The sequence below is a fragment of the Sardina pilchardus genome, chromosome 21 (genome assembly GCF_963854185.1).
Source record: "Sardina pilchardus chromosome 21, fSarPil1.1, whole genome shotgun sequence".
Classification (NCBI taxonomy): Eukaryota; Metazoa; Chordata; class Actinopteri; order Clupeiformes; family Clupeidae; genus Sardina; species Sardina pilchardus.
Window position 1 is genome coordinate 6,349,936 of NC_085014.1, and position 21,160 is coordinate 6,371,095.

The 21,160-nt window shown below is 43.1% G+C and overlaps 2 protein-coding genes across 4 annotated transcripts in view; both read right to left on the bottom strand.

Annotated features, from left to right (window-relative positions):
* Positions 1-2,512: 2,512 nt before the first annotated feature.
* On the bottom strand, positions 2,513-11,171 carry LOC134068909 (uncharacterized). 3 transcript variants are annotated; one of them, XM_062524719.1, is made up of 16 exons: positions 11,048-11,171; positions 10,881-10,928; positions 10,487-10,789; positions 9,836-10,159; positions 9,319-9,435; positions 9,185-9,203; positions 7,774-7,862; positions 6,668-6,686; positions 6,482-6,531; positions 4,719-4,737; positions 4,557-4,606; positions 4,432-4,471; positions 4,263-4,309; positions 3,912-3,946; positions 3,379-3,409; positions 2,513-3,271 (listed from the first exon to the last, which is right to left on the bottom strand). In XM_062524719.1, exons 1-16 carry the CDS (start codon positions 11,106-11,108, stop codon positions 3,189-3,191), a joined length of 1,335 nt encoding a protein of 444 aa, XP_062380703.1. In that variant the 5' UTR covers positions 11,109-11,171; the 3' UTR covers positions 2,513-3,188. The 3 variants fall into 3 exon arrangements, with proteins under 3 accessions (XP_062380703.1, XP_062380705.1, XP_062380704.1); XM_062524721.1 differs by lacking the exon at positions 3,379-3,409; XM_062524720.1 differs by lacking the exon at positions 3,379-3,409 and having other exon boundaries at positions 2,513-3,274.
* Positions 11,172-13,047: 1,876 nt separating this feature from the next.
* Positions 13,048-21,160, bottom strand: part of LOC134068658 (neuronal acetylcholine receptor subunit alpha-3-like) — a 14,095-nt gene continuing 5,982 nt past the window's right edge. Inside the window, exons 2-6 of the mRNA XM_062524354.1 lie at positions 20,981-21,025; positions 16,135-16,244; positions 14,448-15,291; positions 13,923-14,324; positions 13,048-13,198 (exon numbers count right to left, since the gene is read on the bottom strand). Coding sequence (XP_062380338.1) covers positions 13,070-13,198; positions 13,923-14,324; positions 14,448-15,291; positions 16,135-16,244; positions 20,981-21,025 — 1,530 coding nt within the window. The 3' untranslated portion in view covers positions 13,048-13,069. The remainder of the gene's footprint in view (positions 13,199-13,922; positions 14,325-14,447; positions 15,292-16,134; positions 16,245-20,980; positions 21,026-21,160) is intronic.

Genomic DNA, 21,160 nt, shown 5'->3' on the forward strand with positions numbered 1-21,160 from the left:
GTGACATGAATAATGGGACTGTCCCTAATCAGTGTGCCAAATTTTACAACTTTTCATCAGTCGGTTCTATGGGCTGCCATTGACTCCCATGGCGGATTCATAATAATAAATATAGCTGCAAGCAGCAATGTGGGGGCCAAGCAGGCAGGGCAAAAAGGCCAGAGTTGCCATGGTAACTCAATGCTGTTCAGTCAGGTATATAGTTTTAAGCAGTCACTAGAATTTTGATGTCAAACAAGCCAAGATTGGCCGAGATGCAAGCCCACTTCCTGTTCGGCGGCTTTGACGCCAATTTCGATTGGCTGTTGCGGATGAACGGTTTAAGACATCATTATGAAAATCAAGGCCTATATTAGACTCGGGCTGAAGATCATCCGTGTGAATTTTCGTGAAGATCGTATACATTTTGCAATCTGTGGAAATGTTTAAGTGGTTTTGATTAAATCCAATATGGTGGCAGAATCAATTATGTTGATGTCACAAATTGAGCTGGGCTAGCCTAAGGACCTCCCACAGTATTACAAGACACCACTAGCAAGTTTTAATTCCAAACAAATCAACAGCTACAGGCCGAAATGCCTTTTGGCTAATTGCGGCGCCCCCTAGAGGTCAAAGGTCACCAAATTTGTTGAGCGTCCTCCTGATGCGGTCCCAAGTCTACATACCAAGTTTGGTTATGATGCACGCAAGGGTTGCTGAAATATGAGCCCACTTCCTGTTTGGCGTCTTCGCCGCAAACTTCGATTGGCCATTACGGGCGAACGGTTATAGTTCCGAAGAAAAAAAATAATTCCAGAATGAAGGATGGCCTGTAGATTATGTGTGTGAAGTTTGGTGTTGATCGGACAAAATCTGTAGGAGGAGAAGGCATTTAAGTGTTTTTGACAAAATCCAAAATGGCGGAAAATCCATCATGGCGGAAAATGACGTCATAGGGTCCGTTGAACTCAGGCTGGTCCAAGGATTCTAATGATACCTGACTTTTGAAAATTGGCCCAAGGGGTCAAAAGTTACGTGCGTGAACGCACGTCCAACTTTGACCTGTTGGTGGCGCTAGAGCGTATGAGGTGCCGACATGAAACTTGGTGAGATGAATTATTGGACTGTCCCTAATCAGTGTGCAAAATTTCACAACTTTTCACCAGTTGGTTCTATGGGCTGCCATAGACTTCAATGACAGAGGAATAATAATAATAGTTTGTATATAATAATAATAATAAGAATACTAAGAAACACAATGGGTGCCTTCGCAGCTTCGCTGCTTGGCCCCCAATAAGAAAACAGAGTAACACAATGGGGTCCTCGCAGCTTCGCTGCTTGGCCCCCAATAAGAACAAAGACAAACACAATAGGTGCCTTCGCAGCTTCGCTGCTTGGCCCCTAATAATAACAAATACAGTTTCACCATTGAAGCTCAATTCTAAATGTATTGAAAGCATATTTTATTGTGTACATAACATACAATGTAATATGCAAACAACAAGAGAACATTCAAGATTACAACCTTGTAATAATGTTAACTGTATGCTCTGGAAAAAATAAGAGACCACAGCACATTTTTCTGATGTCATCCTATGGTTGCTAAGTGACATTCACATGAGATGACGGTCATACGTGAATATGATGGCAAACGTGAATATGACCGTCAACTCAATCAAATGTCACTCTGCAACCATGGATGACATCAGAAAAATGTGTAGTGGTCTCTTCATTTTTTCCAGACCTATATACAGTGAGGAGCACATGTATTTGATACCCTGCTAAAACAGGAATATAAAATCATCATTTGACAATTGATCTTAATGCCTTAACTCAAAAAATTAGTACAAATCAAACCGCCAAGGACACCAATTTTCTTTGTGATTGAAGAATGTATCGTAAATAGATAAATGTTTTCCTTAAATGCTAGGGGAAGGAAGTATTTGACCCCCTATGTAACCCTATGGGAATTTAACACATAGGGTTAACATAGGGGCAGGCAGATTTTTATTTTTAAAGGCCAGCTATTTCATGGATCTAGGATATTATGCATCCCGATAAATTTCCCTTGGCCTTTGAAATTAAAATAGCCCCACATCATCACATACCCTTCACCATAGCTAGAGATTGGCATGGTGCTTTTTCCAGTAGGCCTATTAGCCTGTTTGATTTGCATTGAGCTCAATGAGCATCAAACAGGCTAATAGGCCTACTGGAAAAAGCACCATGCCAATCTCTAGCTATGGTAAAGGGTATGTAATGATGTGGGGCTATCTTAATTCCAACGGCCAAGGGAACTTTATCAGGATGCATAATATCCTGAATCCATAAAATAGCTGGCCTTAAAAAATAAAAATCTGCCCGCCCCTATGTTAACCCTATGTGTTGAATTCCCATAGGGTTACATTGGGGGTCAAATACTTACTTCCCCCTAGCATTTAGGAAGAACATTTATTTATTTACGAAACATTCTTCCATCACAAAGAAAATTGGCGTACTTAGCGGTTTTATTTTTACTCAATTTTTGAATTAAGACATTAAGATCAATTGTCAAATGACGATTTTATATTCCTCTTTTTAGGCAACTTTAGCATGGTATCAAATACATTTTCTCCTCACTGTATGTACACTTGTATGTGAAGTCTGCATATGACGGCTACACCCGTATGTGAAGTCTGCATACTGTATGTACACTCGTACTGTATGTAAAGTCTCCATATGTACTGTAGGCTACTCTCTTATGTGAAGTACACTCATTAAGTGCATTAAGTACTAAACTATACAAGTGCAGGCCTGTATGTCACATGTTTCCATGGAAACCACCCCCATCTCTGAAGTTTGCGGTCCAGCAATCTCCAGACACAGCCCAGAACCTCTACTGCCCAGCAATCTCCAGACACAGCCCAGAACCTCTACTGCCCCAGCATTCAGTGCTCAGACGCCCAAATTTGAAACATGGATCAAGAGCCTTGAGGCTAACTAAAGGATCATACGATTTACTGTGTTATAACTTGTGGCTTTGTTTCTAAAGAAAGTTGGCTGAAGAAAGTGCATTTCAGTGTAAAAAAAAATCCATTTAACTGTCAAATCAACTGACAACGAGAGTCCATACAAGAGTCCATTATCATGGACCATTACACACGTTATTACAAAACGTTACAGTGGATTTAAACAATAGAGATTGTGTAGAGTGATGCAGCTCCGTAGGTCTAGTTGGGCTTCTTCTTTCTCTTGGATGTTGCGTACATCGCACTTATTCGGGGTGCTACCAATGATTGACCGGGGTCTGCGTCTGCTGGAAAGTGAACAAAACAAAATAAACACATTTGCACACATGAGCCAGGGTGTTGGAGCTGGCTAATTTGCAGCTGAAGCAGAATTGGAAACAGAGTCACTCACTGATCGCTGCTATTCTAGTCTCCTCCTGAGTCTGTTAATGTTATAAGGTGTGGAGACTATATTAGAGACACGCATGAGAACGTGTGTGTGTGTGTGTGTGTGTGTGTGTGTGTGTGTGTGTGTGTGTGTGTGGTTACTGTATGTGCACTGGCTGCACACCCACACAAGAGTTCAAGCCGTTGAGCTGAAAGGATGTGCACATTCTACAACTGGTGATATAAGTACAGCTTTTGTTAATATTGTGCTGTTGTGATCATTGATTTTACTAGAATCAGATATTTGACATTGTAAAAGACATCACACTGCTCTACTTTTTAATCAATTTTTACATAAAATTAACGATGACAGTAACTTTACTTTGAACTCCTTCAACAAGGAAACTCTCCTGACAGTGGGATTAATAATTTACCATGCTGAATTTATAAATTTGATTCATGTCAGATTGACAGATTGGATGGATGGATGGATTGATTGATTACTCAGTGAAAATGACAGATTGATTGAAAATATAAAGTAAATCAAAAAAGTCTTACTTCGAGGTCCGGTATCTCCTGGTATGTGACTACATCTATTCAGAAAAGAGAGAATCACTTTATGTACTCAACATTCACTTATTTGTTTTGTGCTCCGGAGTTTAACTAATCTGATTTCACTTTGTAAGGTTTACAGTCACATACATTTAGCCATTTAGCTGATGCGTTAATCTAAAAAAATATATATAAATAAAATAACATTTGAATTGATTAAAAAAAACTCAAGGTATGTACGACTAGGTCATGTTAGTGTAGATTAGGGTAGTGTAGATTTCCAGCATTACGGCATCATACGTTGTATATTGCATCAAACGTTGCATATTGCAACAGGCATGTTTGTGGTGGACTCACCCTGATAACTTTCATCTTCAGAGATCTCACTCCAGTCATAGGGGCTTCTACAAGGAAAGTAAACATGAAGAACATCCATACAGTCAAACAGTAACACAAGCTACACTATTTTCTCATAAAAGGAAAAAAGGCAGAAATGAAGGAACAAAAGAGAGAAATAAATCTTTACATGTCGTCTCCTTGATCTTGTTGCATGTCGTGTGACGTTGCTACAGGATGACAAGATATTGGAATGAGAAAATAGACCAATAGCACAAGACTCTAAGGGGTGATGTCAGAGCACAAGTCTTTTACCTGTATCAGCCCCGCCCACATCAGGCTGTCCAGTAGATGAGTAAAATGTTCTGGAAAGTTTTATAGCTTATTAACAGAAACATTAAAATAACAACAAAAACCCCTTATATTGTATGCAGGTCATGTATTGCTGACAGACATGTGTTATGATGCGTGACTTACTGCACAGCTACCTGCAGCCCTGTGAACACACGCACACACACACACACACACACACACACACACACACACACACACACACAGGGAGACACACAGGTTTCAGTATTACAAAACACATTGATGATGACACCAGCCTGATCTAGAGCAGTGTGGGAAAGAGGAACTGGGCTCCTTGTTCTGTTTATCAAACTCAACCGTATTATCAGGTACAAAGCCAATGACACCAGACGTGCAAAAGTTTTAAAAGAAAAGGAAAATAAAAATAGGGTGGTCTTGCTGACTCCATTAGCAGAAACATCTCTAGTTTTTTGAGGGAAGGGTTTTGGGTGAAAAGGGTCACTTCACATATTCTAAATATGGCAAAGGGTATTTCCACCCTGGTACAAATATCAATGAATGCTATTCGTACCCTGGTGTAGGCCTATACAAATGTGTGCTATTTACATCCTGATGAGGGTTGGTTTTTTTACACCCCGGCGTAAGTCACAATGTGTGCTATTTGCACCCTGGTGTACATAATAATGCTGCTTCACAACAAGGTGGAAAGAAACGGCGCCTTCTCTGCAGAGGCATTGATAGGCCAACACAAACACACTTACACTTAGAAATGGAAAGCTGCTTTTCTCAACTGCAATCAAAATAAATGGCAGGGAATTGAAACCCCAGACTCCACTGTTGTGCTGACCACATAGCTGCTTCCACTTACATTTGGAAGATTGCAGGCAACTTGTTTACATTAGAGTTTACCTGACCGACTTCATAATGCTGAGACTGCTGTTCACTAACAAACTGACGGTTTAACTCACTAAACAAAGATTATGAAAATATCACACCAGTTTTCCACCAGAACACTCATTTGTCAAATTTTTTCTCAATTCTTCATAACTTTCTTTCATAAAAAACAGATGTTTTCGTGCATGCATCATGCATCAAACAGGGTGGGAATACCCCAGCTGCATGGCCAAGGCTAACTTTACCACCATGTGTGCAAATAGTCACTCCGAACTAGAACTATTCTCCCCCTGGTACCAAAAATGTATGCTATCTGCATCACTGTATGATTAGAAGTGGATGCCACAGTATTCATACCCTGGTGTCTGCTATATACTGTAGTAATACAGTTGTAAAGGCTTGTACAGGCTTTCCTCTACGGCAAGCCAACAACGCAACTATCACGTCTAGTTCTTGCACGTTTTAAGATAAAAACGCTGGCAATGGCAGGCAGACACATATTTAAAATGACAGCAGAGCGCATACGTGGGAGGGCTTTAGAGCGGCGTAAAAAGCAGCGTGGTTTCACACATCTTACCCCACATTTCACCAGGTCGCCTCTAAGCACGCCATAATAGCACTGCACTGTACAAACTGTGAAAACGGCACTATTAACAACAGGCTTTTATCTTGAAATGTGGAAGAACTAGACATAATAGTGGCATTGATGGCTTGCCATATTCTCCACACAAGACGGTGGTTATTGGAAGAGGAGTGAGGTAACGGAGCGACTGCTCAAACGGTCACTGACTGTTCCCTCTCTCCACACTTGCAATGCAAAGGTAAACATTTGTCTACAGAGACCATCTCAATAGTAGCATAGACATGTAATGATTTTTATAGCCCAGTTAATGCCTTACAAGAGTTATTTACTTTGACATAGTGAAGCCAACCCCCCCAAAGGACACGGCTACAGGATGACAAGATATTGGAATGAGAAAATAGACCAATAGCACGATACTCTAAAGGGTGATGTCAGAGCACAAGCAGCGTACCTGTATCAGTCTCACCCACATCAGGTTGTCCACTAATTGCGTAAAATGTTCTGGAAGGTTTTAGATCATAAACACAGTAACATTACACAAAGTCCAATAAATGCAACAACAATAAAAATCCTTTGTATTGTATGCAGGTCATATACAGTACTGTATTGCTGACATGTGTTATGATGCGTGACTTACTGCACAGGGATCTGTAGCCCTGTGAACACACACACACACACACACACAACAGAAACAGAAAACATGCATTGACTGATGGCACCTGTAAGATCTGCAGTAGGTTTTGAAAGGGGGAACTGAGTGGGATGTTGTTGATTAGACTCAACCTTATTATCAACGCACAGAGCAGAGGTACAAAGTCAATGGCACCCAGTCGGCATAGAAGTGCAGTCTAGTAAAAAGGTTTGCGGAGTGACATATAACGTAGTCTTGCAGTAGCATGACTCCATTAGATGAGACTACTGTTAGCACCAGGGATCTATTGTTAGCACCAGGGATCTACTGTTAGCACCAGGGATAGCACCAGAGAGGGATCTATTGTATTGTTAGCATCAGGGCTCTATTGTTAGCACCAGCGGTCAATTGTTAGCACCAGGAATACTGTTAGCACCAGGCCAGGCAAGGCAAGGCAAGGCAAGGCAAGGCAAGGCAAGGCAAGGCAAGGCAAGGCAAGGCAAGGCAATTTACTTATATAGCACAATTCATACATTGGTGCAATTCAAAGTGCTTCACACAAATACATAAATAGTCACTCAGTCAAAACATAATTTCATTCAGTCATTAAAACTAACCAAAAGTCCAGGTGTAAAATAATTAAAAGATCATAAAAGATAAAATAAGTAAAAACATAAAATAAGTAAAACAATTCAAAAAAAGAATAGATAAAATAAGATCAAACATAAACATAGTAAAAGCAAAGACCATAGACATAAAATAAAATGGAAAATGGAAATAAGAATAAATAAAAGTAAATGAATAGCACCAGGGATCTAGTGTTAGCACCAGGGATGGATCTATTGTTAGCACCAGGGACGTGCACAGACACTGTAGAGGACATTTGTACTTCACATATTTGTTTGTGATGTGGCCAAGTTGTGCCTTACAGTAAGTAAGTGTATACTTTATCCTACATACATAGTTGTGCTTCAAGTGTATACTTTATCCTACATACATATTCTGACCTTACTACGGTGCTTTGCTACCAATTAAAAATGTACAATTTCAATTTGTTATCATCGTAAAATTTACTTTTTGGGAAATTAGCTTAAAATAGGATTGGTCCTCACCTGTATTACTAAGATCAAAATGATTCTGCGCTGTTGAGGTCTGTGCAAGTGGCGGGAAATGTGCATATTCAGATGTGACCTGTGGAGATCTTGGACATGAAACATTAAATAAACATTAAATAAACATTAAATAAACATTAAACACCAGACAGACAGCACAGAGATGTGTGTACAACAGTGTGTTCCTGTTAAGGGATTTAGTAAGGGATGGCGTTTACAAGAAAAGCCGTGTGAGCACAGATAAAATGCACAACCTGTGGAAACAATACGAGAGAGAGACATGGACAAAAAAAGTTTCCTGTGGTCTCTGGTGTTCACCAGAATGTTATGTGTGCTATAACAGTCTGGTGACACTATCTGGGTTCCACTAACTTGAAACGTAACCCTCATGTTGTCCTTAGGGTCAATTTGACCCCAAGCGATGTTAAACATCATAACATATACGGTATGGTTGACTTTTTTTGTTTTGCTTCAAGTTTCATGACTTTTCCTCACTTGAAGGGTACAACAGAGTAAACATGAGATTTGCACAAAAATATGTTTACAATGTCCTGTAAAAACAAATTGTTACATTGGTGTTCTTGGGGTAAATTTGACCCCATTTTTATGAAACATGAGGTAAATGAATATTTGACACATTATGGATATTATTATTGTAATAGTATGAGAACATGTAGTTATTATCATTATTACATATACAAGTACATATTACATATAAGTTATTTTGGCAGGTCTGAAAAAGTAAAAACACTGGCACTGGATGGGCAATATTGCCAGCCTGGGTTCCAGGGTTCATAAAGGGGTGTGGGGGGGTGGGATTGTTTTGTAGGGCTTTTGATGGTGGTTATTACACTCTTGTTAAGTACCTACCACAAAGAAAAAACTGGGTAAAAAAAATAATTTCAATCATTTTTGAGAGTTTATTTAGCTGGGGTCAAATTGACCCCAAGGATAACGAACGTCGGTAAGATTTGAGGACAACATAAGGGTCAAAACATTCGGGTGCACATGAAAATATGTTTTTTCCCATGTCCCTTGGTAGATAAAAACAGAGGAAACTGACTATACGATTCTGTAAGTCGCTTTGGTTAAAAAGCGTCAGCCAAATGAAATGTAATGTAATGATGACCGAAGGACAAAAATAACATTGAAACCAAGATATTTGAAGAGTTCAGATGCAAAAGCCTCGAACACCACCTCTGTCAATAATTAGATGATGACGGTGAGTGAATAATTTCCACACAAAATACGTGTTAATGATAACAAAAAAGCTAATCTAAAATAAAAGTGGTGAGACAAATGTAGAGGGCTTTGCATCTGTTCTCTTGTGTAGCTAATCATAGGTAGATGCTAATATGAAAGCAAGAGGTGAAATGACCAGAATGCACCAAATGATGCTACTGTATCTTACCTCATCTGCTTGTGTATCCCTGTGAACATAAAAGTTCAGAGATAGTTGTCATGATAGAGATGGAGCATATTTTCAAATGATACCAGTGAACGCTGCCGATAACTGTTGAGACTAGGAGCTGAGTTTGGGCGTACCGTTCCTCCAGAGCACTAGGAGCAGCAGCACGAGCAGGACGAGGGAGGGCAACAGGTACAGGGGGGCCATGGAGCCTCCACCGGACACACAGGCAGGCGGCTCCTCACTCAGCTCCCCTGTTGGAAACCAAGGAGTTTCAGACGCAGTCAGCATTTCTAAATCAAACATTCACTTTCTTTTTCTTGCACAAATACTGGACGTATATATTTAGAGTGTAACAATGTAGAAGGAAAGTTAAAAAATACACTACATTATAATCTGGAATATTAAAATGTTTAATCACAGACAAAATAATATTAGTGGCATAATATAATGGTCTATAAAATAGGTGAGATTAACAACAGATAAAAATAAAAAAAAACATCAGCGCAGAAGTGTTGTCTGTAAATATAGATGGTCCAAGCTCTCACACATTAGCCTTCTTATGATAAACTACAACACAACATTGCATGTCACACACAACATATTGCCTGACTCTTGTCCGAACAACAGTGTTTATTTTTGTAAAACTCTCACCATTGCCACCATTACCACCATTGCCAACCTGCAGAGAGACTGAATTCTTTCCACACGTGTCCAACTCTCTTGCAGCCATGGGTCGGTCAGACACCAAACAGCCGTAGCTACCCGTGTCCTCAATCTGCACCCTTTTTAGATGGAAACTGGCCTGGCTCTTCTGAGAGTCCCACAGTTCAACATCAATGATGGTGTTATTCCTACACAGGAATGCCATGAGAATGACAGAGTCTGGGGCATCTGTTGAGCTACATGTGAAATACACGTCTGCCCCTGATGTCACACGGGGCTCATTTGTACCAATACGTGCTGGGAATACTTTATCTACACAGAGACAGACAAGAGAAAATCAGTCAGTAGCCTACTGTAACTGCTCGTACCCCACCAATTTGTTCTCTGTATACATTTTTATATACAACCATACCCATAACATAAAAGATTATAAAATATATAATATAATATATTATATTATAATGCTATAATAATAATAAAAATAATAATAATAACATGCTATACTAATCAATATTTATTTTATAAAACACAGTTTATAGTTCAAAAAAGAAAATATTATATATATATATATATATATATATATATATGTATGTATTTATTTATTTTGTGTGTGTGTGTCAGTATGATGAGAGTTCTTACCTGTCACTTGGAGGGAGATAGAATTTACTCCTTTTCCTCTCACATCCGTAGGGTGTTGTGTTCTGGAGAACACACAGCTGTAGTCTCCCGTGTGCTCTTTTTGGACATTTTTTATAGTGAAAATAGAGTCCACTTTTCTGGTTTCTATCATTTCTACACCGACTCCATTCTTGCAGAGGTAAACAAAGACGTGTTCACCTTTTGTTAATTCAAATGTGCTGCACCTCGCTTCAAAGTCTTCCCCAACTCTAAGCTTACCAGTTGCAGCTCCAAAAATGCGCGCTGGGTGAACAGTATCTCCACCTGCAACCATTACAAAATGATATTTAAATAATGCATATCCTTCTGACATTTTACAAATTGTCTTTTCTGCTCCGTAATAATCATAACACACCTGTGCTCTGCGGCATTGTTGGATGCTCTTCAGTCACAGTAGCTGCAACTGTATAGAAATATATACAATCAGTACATTCTTGTGATAAAAGGGCACGTGCTAATACTTTTCAACATCCAATACTTACTAACTTATACTTTCAAAATAAAACATGAGTATTTACTTACCAAGAACACAGAGTAGGGTAAACATGGCAGTGTGTGAGAGCCAAACCTCTAGCCGGTACATCAGTTGTCACTCAGACTAAACTGAGAACAGGCAGGCCTGAAATGGCGCACGAGGAAATGGGGTTCTGTGGCAAAAGGTCTTCAGAGGTGAGCATTGTCTTTTTAATAGCATTTCCTGCTTTTGCTAGTTCTCACATCCTTTAGACGTCCTCAGTGACGTGAAAACAGTGACACCTGAGTAAGATTTCAGTCAATTGTACTGGCTGTGACAAAATGTATGGAAATCCTATCTCACACTTTCTCTTTGCACAGTTTCATATTGTCACCATACAGTATATAGGTCAAATTTACACATTTACAATGTTAAACTGTGTACAGCAAATACACACTGTTTCAGTTCAGCATTTCTCTGAATAGGCCGTGGTTACATTTTGTTTAACTTTTTACTTTCAATTTCTTAAAAAAAAAAACCCTCTCTTTGGTACTTGAGGTGTTTTCTAATGTCAACCACAGGGTGGCAGCCTTTGCATATTAGTTGTCCTATGTGTGGGCAGTCCACATATTGCATGTGGTTTGGTGCACCGAAATCAACAGAAAGCTGAATAAGATTTTTTTACATTTAAAATATTTACCTCATATTAGCTATTTACATCATATATTAATATAAACGGTTGGTAATTTGTCATCTTTAAGACGTCCTATAATATAGAAAATCTGAGTAATTCTGAATATAAAGAACCCATACAAATAATGAAATTAGGGGGTTTGTGAAGAGCTTAGATCATTGCGCTTGTAGATCCCATGTGACTCCCAGCTGTTGGCCATTTGTAATGGATGAACGATGTAAAAAGTCTGGCTGGAAGAGCGTTCACTTTCGCTATGAATAAATGCCATAGCAATGTACACTATTGAGCACATTATACATTTTCATTTTCATGAAGCTTCCTGGGGCATCAAATAGCTGACTTCTGCACCTTGTCCCCCCACTGACTTGCACTAACTAGGAACCCCGACATCTCAGTAGGGAATTGATGAAAAACATTATTACAGTAAAACAAAAACCTTTATTAATGTGATCTATATTACAAGTACAACTTTTTACATCTTTGTGAGATACAGTATTTAGACGAGGGTAAATTTGTAATGTTCACCTCTTGTGATTTTGTTGTTTGTATTTGTGTATACTGGTTCAAGGCCACCCGCATATGAAATGCAGTGAGTCACTACATCCCTAATTCATTAATCAGTAGTTCATAATGAAATAGAAGAAAAGTCTCAAAAACGTAATACTTTTGATAATTTAACACTTATCAATGTCGTCTGTACCCTTCCCAAACTATTATTCCAATGTACAGAAAAGTTCACGACAGTTTACCACACAGAAATGCAATCGTACAGACAGATAAAATTGTACACACAAATATTAGCTGAGCTGGTAAGGTTGAGTTATTTACTCTGTCGGTACAGTGCGTACCATGAATATAGCGGACAGTGCGCTGTTAGCTCTAAGCCTCTATCTACACCTTCTCTGCGCAGCAGTTTGATGGAGGCACTCCTGTTTCATGAGTCTCAGCAGCTCTCCTAAGCAGAGTGGCAGAGAAGAAAAGGCAACAGGTAGTCCTGTCCAATAAGCTTTTTTCAAGCCTCCTCAGCTACGCGACGGCATTGAGCCTTTCAAATGCAGTCCTCCTCCTTCAGTCCATCACGCTTGCTGTTGCTGTAAGCCACCACTGAGACGCAACCACGGCCTGGTTAAGTAAAGTAGGTAAAAACCCCACTGACTCTGGATCAGCGCGGTGACGAGCTGGACTTGTGCTCCGTGAAGCAGTGCAAGCGTACGGCTTTGGCTCGGACGGAGAGAGAGAGAGAGAGAGAGAGAGAGAGAGAGAGAGAGAGAGAGAGAGAGAGAGAGAGAGAGAGAGAGAGAGAGAGAGAGAGAGAGAGAGAGAGAAGAAAGAAAGAGAGAGAGAGAGAGTGAAAGTGCCAGGTCTGGTCAGGTCTGGTCAGGTCTGGTCAGACTGGTCAGATGTCCTCCCCAAGGAGCAGGGGCTGGAGGAAGAGGCCTGCTGTTCCCAGAATGCACACCAGAATGAACACCCACAGGAAGATCCTGTCAATCACCATGGCAACGTACTTCCAGTCGTCCTGAACCTGTGGCAGAGACAGAGAGATAGAGATGGAGAGAGAGAGGATAAGACAGACAGAAGGAAAGAGAGAAAGTGTAAGAAAGAGGGAGAGGCAGGGAGAATAAGAGAGATGGAGAGAGAGACAGAAAAAGATAGGATGGGAGAGAAAATAGAGAAATGGAGAGAGAGAGATTGAGAAGACAAGGGACAGGAAATCCTTAGTGAGATGCTGTGTGAAAAGACAACCTTGCACAGAGCATAACTCAAATATGACTCAGCGTGTGCCATTCACTGTGCCCAGGTCATTGTAGTGCTTGACACCAATTCACAACTGGAAAACAGTCATCCCACACATCCAACACAACGACAACGCATCCTACATATCCGCACATCACCACATCCAACATCACATCCCACACATTCAACACATCCAACACCACATCCAACACAATAGGCTCTTCTCAACGTCTCTCCTTGATCCTCTATCCTCGTTCCTCCGGCTCGTTCCCACTGATCTATAAAGAACACTGGATAGACTTTCCCACTATTCCCACTGATCTATAAAGAATGCTGGATAGACTGTCCCATTGTTGCCGCCCCATCAGTCTTTATAGATCAGTTGGAACGAGCCGGAGGACCGAGGATCGAGGAGAGACGTTGAGAAGAGCCTATTGACACCACATCCAACAGCACATCCACCACGTCCCACACAGCGTCAGCACACGTTTCGTCCATCCATCTCCACGCACCTCCTTGGCCTCGTTCTGAAGCCTCATGTTCTCGGCGATGTACTTCACGCTCTCGATGGCCTCCCTGACCTCGGGCGAGAGGGTGGACAGGGTCAGCACCCCCAAGTCCAGCGACTCCGAACTCGAGCAGGGGCTTCCTGCCGCCCCCGCCCCGACCCCGACCCCGACCCCGACCCCGCCGCCCAATCCGAGGCCTCCGCTGACCGTGCCCAGGCTGCCCTGGGTACCCGCTCCTCCGGCGGCGCCCCCTCTGCCGTCGCCGGGCAGCTCCCTCTGGCGCCAGCAGCAGCTGCAGCGGCCCTCGCGGCACAGGAGCGTGGCGGGGTCAGAGGTCAGCGACAGGCTGCCCCCCCCGGGGCCGTGCAGCGCGGACAGCTCCGCGCTCAGGAAGAGGCGCTGGCGCCGGGGCAGGCTGGCCGGCAGGGTCATCTGCTTCAGCTGCTGCTGCTGTTGTTGTTGTTGTTGTTGTTGCTGTTGTTGTTGTTGTTGTTGTTGTTGTTGATGTTGTTGATGGAGGAAGGAGGGGTTGAGGGTGGAGGAGGCGGCGGAGGAGGAGGCGGAGGAGGAGGAGTGCAGGGTGCAGGGGTAGGGTGGGGGCGGGAGCGGGGGCGGGGCGGGCGGCGACAGGAAGTGACCCGGCTGGCTGCTGAAGCGCTGCGGGTTGCGCTCGGGCCGGGTCATGAACATGACGCGCGGCAGCACGCCCAGGAAGACGCCGCGCACCCACTGCGGCATGGTGTGCGTCTTGGGCGTGCGGTAGTGCACGTTCAGCACGAACACCGTGATGACGATGGACAGCGTGACGAAGATCATGGTGAAGAGCAGGTACTCGCCGATCAGCGGGATCACCAGCGACGTGCTCGGGATGGTCTCGGTGATGACCAGCAGGAAGACGGTCAGCGACAGCAGCACGGAGATGCACAGCGTGACCTTCTCGCCGCAGTCGGACGGCAGGTAGAAGACCAGCACGGTGAGGAAGGAGATGAGCAGGCACGGGATGATCATGTTGATGGTGTAGAAGAGCGGCAGGCGGCGGATGTACAGCGAGTACGTGATGTCCGTGTAGATCTCCTCGCAGCAGTTGTACTTGATGTCGTGCTTGTAGCCCGGCGCGTCGATGATCACCCACTCGCCGCTCTCCCAGAAGTCGCGCAGGTTGATGGTGGTGCCGATGAGCACCAGGTCGATCTTGGCCTTGTCGTAGGTCCACGAGCCGAACTTCATGGTGCAGTTCTGGTAGTCGAAGGGGAAGTAGGTGACGTCGATCTTGCAGGAGCTCTTGAAGATGGCCGGCGGGATCCAGGTCACCTCTCCATTGTAGCGCAGCAGAGCTTTGGTCTTGTCGTCCACCTGGAAATCCCCAACGGCACTATGGGTAACAGGAAGAGAATCATACACAGTCTCATGTAAACAACGAGTACAGCGGAATGGCCTGTGTTAACAAATGAACAAAAGTGTTCAAATTAATAAATTTTAACTACTACCACAGGCAGGCTAAGTCATGTTATGAAAGGGAGTTAGTGTTTTAAAAATGTCTTTTTAAAAACATCTGCATCCATTTATGTGAAGACCTTTGAATGTTCATTGTGATGTGTGTAAAGTGCAATTCCATTCCCGCCTGTTTGTCTCCCACACACACACACACACACACACACACAGGCAGGGCCAGGTGCAGAGAGGAGGACGAATAGAGAGATGCCCACAGCAGTTACATTGATTGAATTCAAACCCATTTGCAGCACAATCAACATGGCCAGTGAGTAGAATAATAGACTGCAGCACAATTTCACATACTGTTGGATTTGCGCTGTTAAACGCTGACTGCATTTCCGTCACAGAACCATTTCCACTGAAGTGGGCACACCATAAACAAAGCAAACGCACGTGCATATGCAGATAGATAGATAGATAGATAGATAGATAGATAGGTAGATAGATAGATAGATAGATAGATAGATAGATAGGTAGATAGGTAGACTGTGGATAGCAGCTTTTCTCTGTCTCTCAGTTCAGTACAGTCTCTGCAGAAATGAGTCCAGCTGTACAGTACAGCACAATGTGGACAGAGGAGTGGACTCAATTGTTGTACAGTACAGCACGATGTGGACAGAGGAGTGGACTCAATTGTTGTACAGTACAGCACGATGTGGACAGAGGAGTGGACTCAATTGTTGTACAGTACAGCACGATGTGGACAGAGGAGTGGACTCACTTGTTGTACAGGACGATGTCCGGCTTCCAGATCCGGTTGGAGGGCACACGGATGAACTCAACGCCGCCGAACTCTTTTGGGTTCCATTTCAGCTTGTAGTCCTTCCAGATCTGGAGTGAGACAGGATGGATGGTGCAGTTAGTATCACAGTGATCTTGATGAGCTAGATGAGTTAAGAATGGGCAAGATCAAAGATGATATTTTATTACTAACTTGGCATTTAAGAATAATCGAAAGTTTATTGATGACTATTACAACACCTTGCCAATGGACTGCAGTTGAAAATTAGCTGGCTGGGTAACACTGGCACATTTACAGATGTGTTCATTAATGTATGTTGTCCTTATAAAAAAAATAAAGAGAATGAAATGTTCTTCTTGAAAGTTTTAACATTAATCTGTTTTCATTACTTTAGATTTCATGTTCGCCTTTTATTGATTTATTGCTACATTTATTTGTGTGATTATATTGTATTATATTATATTACATGATATTATATTAGATTAGATTCAACTGTATTGTCATAGTGCAGAGTACAAGTACAAAGACAGTGAAATGCAATATGTGTCTAACCAGAAGTGCAAAACAGCAGCATTGCATTGTGATACAAATGATTGAATGATTGAATGATGTTACATACCGGTATACGGTATATACAGGTCTTCTCTCTCAGACACACTCTTACAGTACTTCCTATCTTCTGTCTGACTTGGTTTCTCTCAAACATACCCTTGAAGAATAGCTCTCTCTTTTGTACAAGCCGCACACACACACACACACACACACACACACACACATACACACACACTCCCACACACACACACTTGAGTTGTTGTACCGGGGCATGCAGGAGAAAGGAGACTGTAAGTGACTGCGAGACGGACGGTGCTGATCACATTTTCATTCAGCTGTCTCTCCCAGCTGTGCCCTCACTGACCTTCTACACACACACACACACATACTCTCTCTCTCTCTCTCTCTCTCTCTCTCTCTCTCTCTCTCTCTCTCACACACACACACACACACACACACATTCACACTCACACTAACACTAACACTCTCTCACACACACATACATTCACAGGCACTTTCTCTCACACATATACACACTCTCCAGCATCCTTGAAGGCTGACATCCCGGCTAGACTGTGTCATTGAAGAGGGGATAAGCCAGTGAGGAGAGCAGTGGGGACACACAGTCCTCCAGGTATCCACCGCCAAGGACCGCTGCTCGCGCAGCAGCACACACACACACACACACACACACACACACACACACACACACACACACACACACACACACACACACACACACACACACACACACAGTTCTCCAGGCATCCACCGCCAAGGACCGCTGTTCTCTCAGCAGCCCGCCCACAGGGGGCGCCATGCCCTCCTCTCCCCTCTCCCTCGCTTTTAATTTACACCCCTCCTTCATAGCTGAAAAGCTCTCTCTCTCTCCCCCCTCTCTCTCTCTCTCCTTCTCCCTCTCTCTCTCTCCCCCCTCTCTCTCTCTCCTTCCCCCCCTCTCTCTCTCCTTCCCCCCTTTCTCTCTCTTCTTCCCTCTCTCTATCTCTCTCTATCTCTCTCTCTCTCTCTCCCTCTCTCTTGCTCTCCCCGGCCTCATCTGTTCTCATTTCTGTTCAAGTCTTGATTAGACCAAGTGCAGTGCTACTGCCTCTCCAAGTGTGTTCTTATATCATATCCATTTGACATCACGCAGTGCTTGGCCAGCCACACTACTGACCCCCTACACACACACACACACACACACACACACACACACACATTTTGCACAATTGCTGTGTTAACGAAGGCGTGGCCATGCCGGCTGACACCAGGTCCACACTGTACAGTAATCTGCAGAGGGGTCATCTCATCTGGTGCCGTCTTTATGGGAGCGTTCATGTGCAGGGCTGACCCTGGACCTGCACCTCTGGCATATAAACACTAAACACTCTCCTTTATGTGCAGGACTGACCCCATATGAACACTAAACACTCTCCTTTATGTGCAGGACTGACCCTGGACCTGCACCTCTGGGATATGAACACTAAACACTCTCCTTTATGTGCAGGGCGGACCCTGGACCTGCACCTCTGGGATATAAACACTAAACACTCTCCTTTATGTGCAGGACTGACCCCATATGAACACTAAACACTCTCCTTTATGTGCAGGACTGACCCTGGACCTGCACCTCTGGGATATAAACACTAAACACTCTCCTTTATGTGCAGGACTAACCCTGGACCTGCACCTCTGGGATATAAACACTAAACACTCTCCTTTATGTGCAGGACTGACCCTGGACCTGCACCTCTGGGATATAAACACTAAACACTCTCCTTTATGTGCAGGACTAACCCTGGACCTGCACCTCTGGGATATAAACACTAAACACTCTCCTTTATGTGCAGGACTGACCCTGGACCTGCACCTCTGGGATATGAACACTAAACACTCTCCTTTATGTGCAGGACTGACCCCATATGAACACTAAACACTCTCCTTTATGTGCAGGACTGACCCCATATGAACACTAAACACTCTCCTTTATGTGCAGGACTGACCCCATATGAACACTAAACACTCTTCTTTATGTGCAGGACTGACCCTGGACCTGCAGCTCTGGGATGGGGATGGGGATGGAGCACAGACCTGGTCCTGAGAGGACCGTAAAAACCCTGGCTGCACACACACACACACACACACACACACACACACAGACACACACACACACACACACAGCCGTGCAGCGACAAACTCTGGCCTGACACACACAGTCCTGCAGGGACCAACCCCAGCCATGCACACGCACACACACACACACACACACACACACACACACACACACACACACACACACACACACAGCCCTGCAGGGACTAACCCCAGCCGCACACACACACACACACACGCACACACACACACACACCGTAGTTAACCTGTCCCCCTATTTCATTGTCTACTGACAAACAAATACATACAGTACAGTGTCAAGTTTGGTTGGTCTTGAGGGTGGTCTGTCCCCTCTCATCTGTACATACACACAATCAAGTGGAATCAACACCTAATCTGCACTGTATGCACGGTACTCCCACAGTAAGGGATGTCTAGAGGGAGTCTGTCACCACTCCTTCCTCTTTTGCTTTCAAACCTCAACCCAGCATCTGTTTTAACAGGCTGATAAAGCTGCTGGAAATGCATTCAGATGCAAATGGCGTCCAAAGCCTGTGAGGCGTTCATTACAGAGAGGGCTCCTCTCTCAGTAACACTCGCTGCACAGTGGGGAGCTGCTCTGTTATGGCTGCGGCTACATCAAACCCTTTATGTGCAGACGGTCATTTTCTCTGCGTGACGATCCATTTTGATTCTCTACAAATAAACACTCTCCTTTCGCCCAGAGGCTCGCCAGTCTGAGTGTGTGTGTGTGTGACGTCAACCACGAGAAACTGGTGCACGGTTCACGCCTTCTCATCAGCGCAAGTGTATACACACAGTATCGTCAGCGCAGGGCCTTTTCACAATGCTCAGGGTCTTAATAGCTTTCTGTTAGGGCTATTTTATGACCAAGCAGTGCCTCTCTCATGACATCACTCTGAGAACACACAGTCTTCATTACAGCACCAGCTAGACAGGACTTACACCAAAGTAATGTGTCTGTGAGTTGCACATTTTCATTTAAGTCTTGGTCTGATATTGTACATTGGAGAACACTGAGCAATAAACACATTGGTGCAATGAACGCGTTAGTATGCAGTGCAATCTCTTTTCTTCTTTCATGGTGTAACACATAATGTATTATGAGACTACAGGATAACTCTGCCAAACTAGAGCTCTGTGGAATGTCTAGCTGAATCTGACACGTTCTAGAAAAGATTCCTGAGTTCTATTCTGAAAGATGATATGTTTAGTAGAAATGTTTTTTTTGTACTGTAAGCCTCTACAGGTGAAAGCTTAGATTTTAGCTTAGCTCATTTTCAGGTTTCAAGGTTCCATATAGACTACAATTTCTACAACTTTTCTCTGTAAAAGAACAGCAACTGCATTTGTTGAGGAAGCCACTGCAGTCATTTTCTATAGCACATGTAGGAGTTCTTCTATGGTAACTAACAAGCCAGTGAAACCTATTTGTCTATCAAAAGTCAATCACAAAGTGTTTCAAAGTCTAACACAAACCTTATAAAGGACCTTGGCACTGCAATCACTCAGAGACATAAATAACAAAACATAAATAGAAATGACTCAGCAATACTAGATGAAGTGTCTAGCATGACAAGGAGCACACACCAGACAGACAGGCAGATATGCATGAATATTTTAAAATATTTCATACTGAATAATAAATGATGTCATACAGCTCGATGTAAACATCAGTTCACACTGACCAAGCGCTGCAGATATCAATTCACCCAAAAGCTTTCCCTTATGAATTATTTAAGGTATAAGTATACTGTCATATGGACTGCTATGACAGGGCTGTTTTCGATAGGGACACGAATGTTACCATGGATGTTAGCCTAGCATTGTGACTCCTAAACAGTGTGGTGCAGGTTACAGCAGAGATGAGCGCAGATTAAGGGTGGAAATAGCAGAATGAGATGCTTACTGTAAATAACCAACCACTGATCAGATGGGGCACGGCAGGGATCCCACGGCACAGCAGCCTATAACTAACATCTTTGTACATAATATACAGTAGCTACTCTATCTATTGATGAAGGAACCTCTGTCTGTTTGTGTACAGTATTTGAGACGGAATTCAAACTTGTCAGTTGTCTTGCTACGGGCACGAGTGAGTGCTGTGCCAAGTTTGACATTGTATGGTATGGATACTCACATGTCTGAGCCAAAGGTTGGTCTCCATGATCTGGTTAAGTTCATCCTATAGAAGGAAGGAGGAAACAGTTAGAAAACATAGGAACCGAGAATGTGTGTGTGTGTGTGTGTGTGTGTGTGTGTGATACAGACGCACTATCATTATCAGTGAGTCAGTTAAACAGAACAAAAAGCAGTACAA

Excerpts from the sequence above, each read along its gene's own strand:
- LOC134068909 (XM_062524719.1), bottom strand. The coding sequence starts at position 11,108 with ATGTACCGGCTAGAGGTTTGGCTCTCACACACTGCCATGTTTACCCTA. Across the intron at positions 4,472-4,556 it reads TGTGGGCGGGGCTGATACAG|CAACGTCACACGACATGCAA; the intron begins GTAAAAGACTTG and ends GTCATCCTGTAG. Across the intron at positions 3,410-3,911 it reads AGGAGATACCGGACCTCGAA|ACTCAGGAGGAGACTAGAAT; the intron begins GTAAGACTTTTT and ends TAACATTAACAG.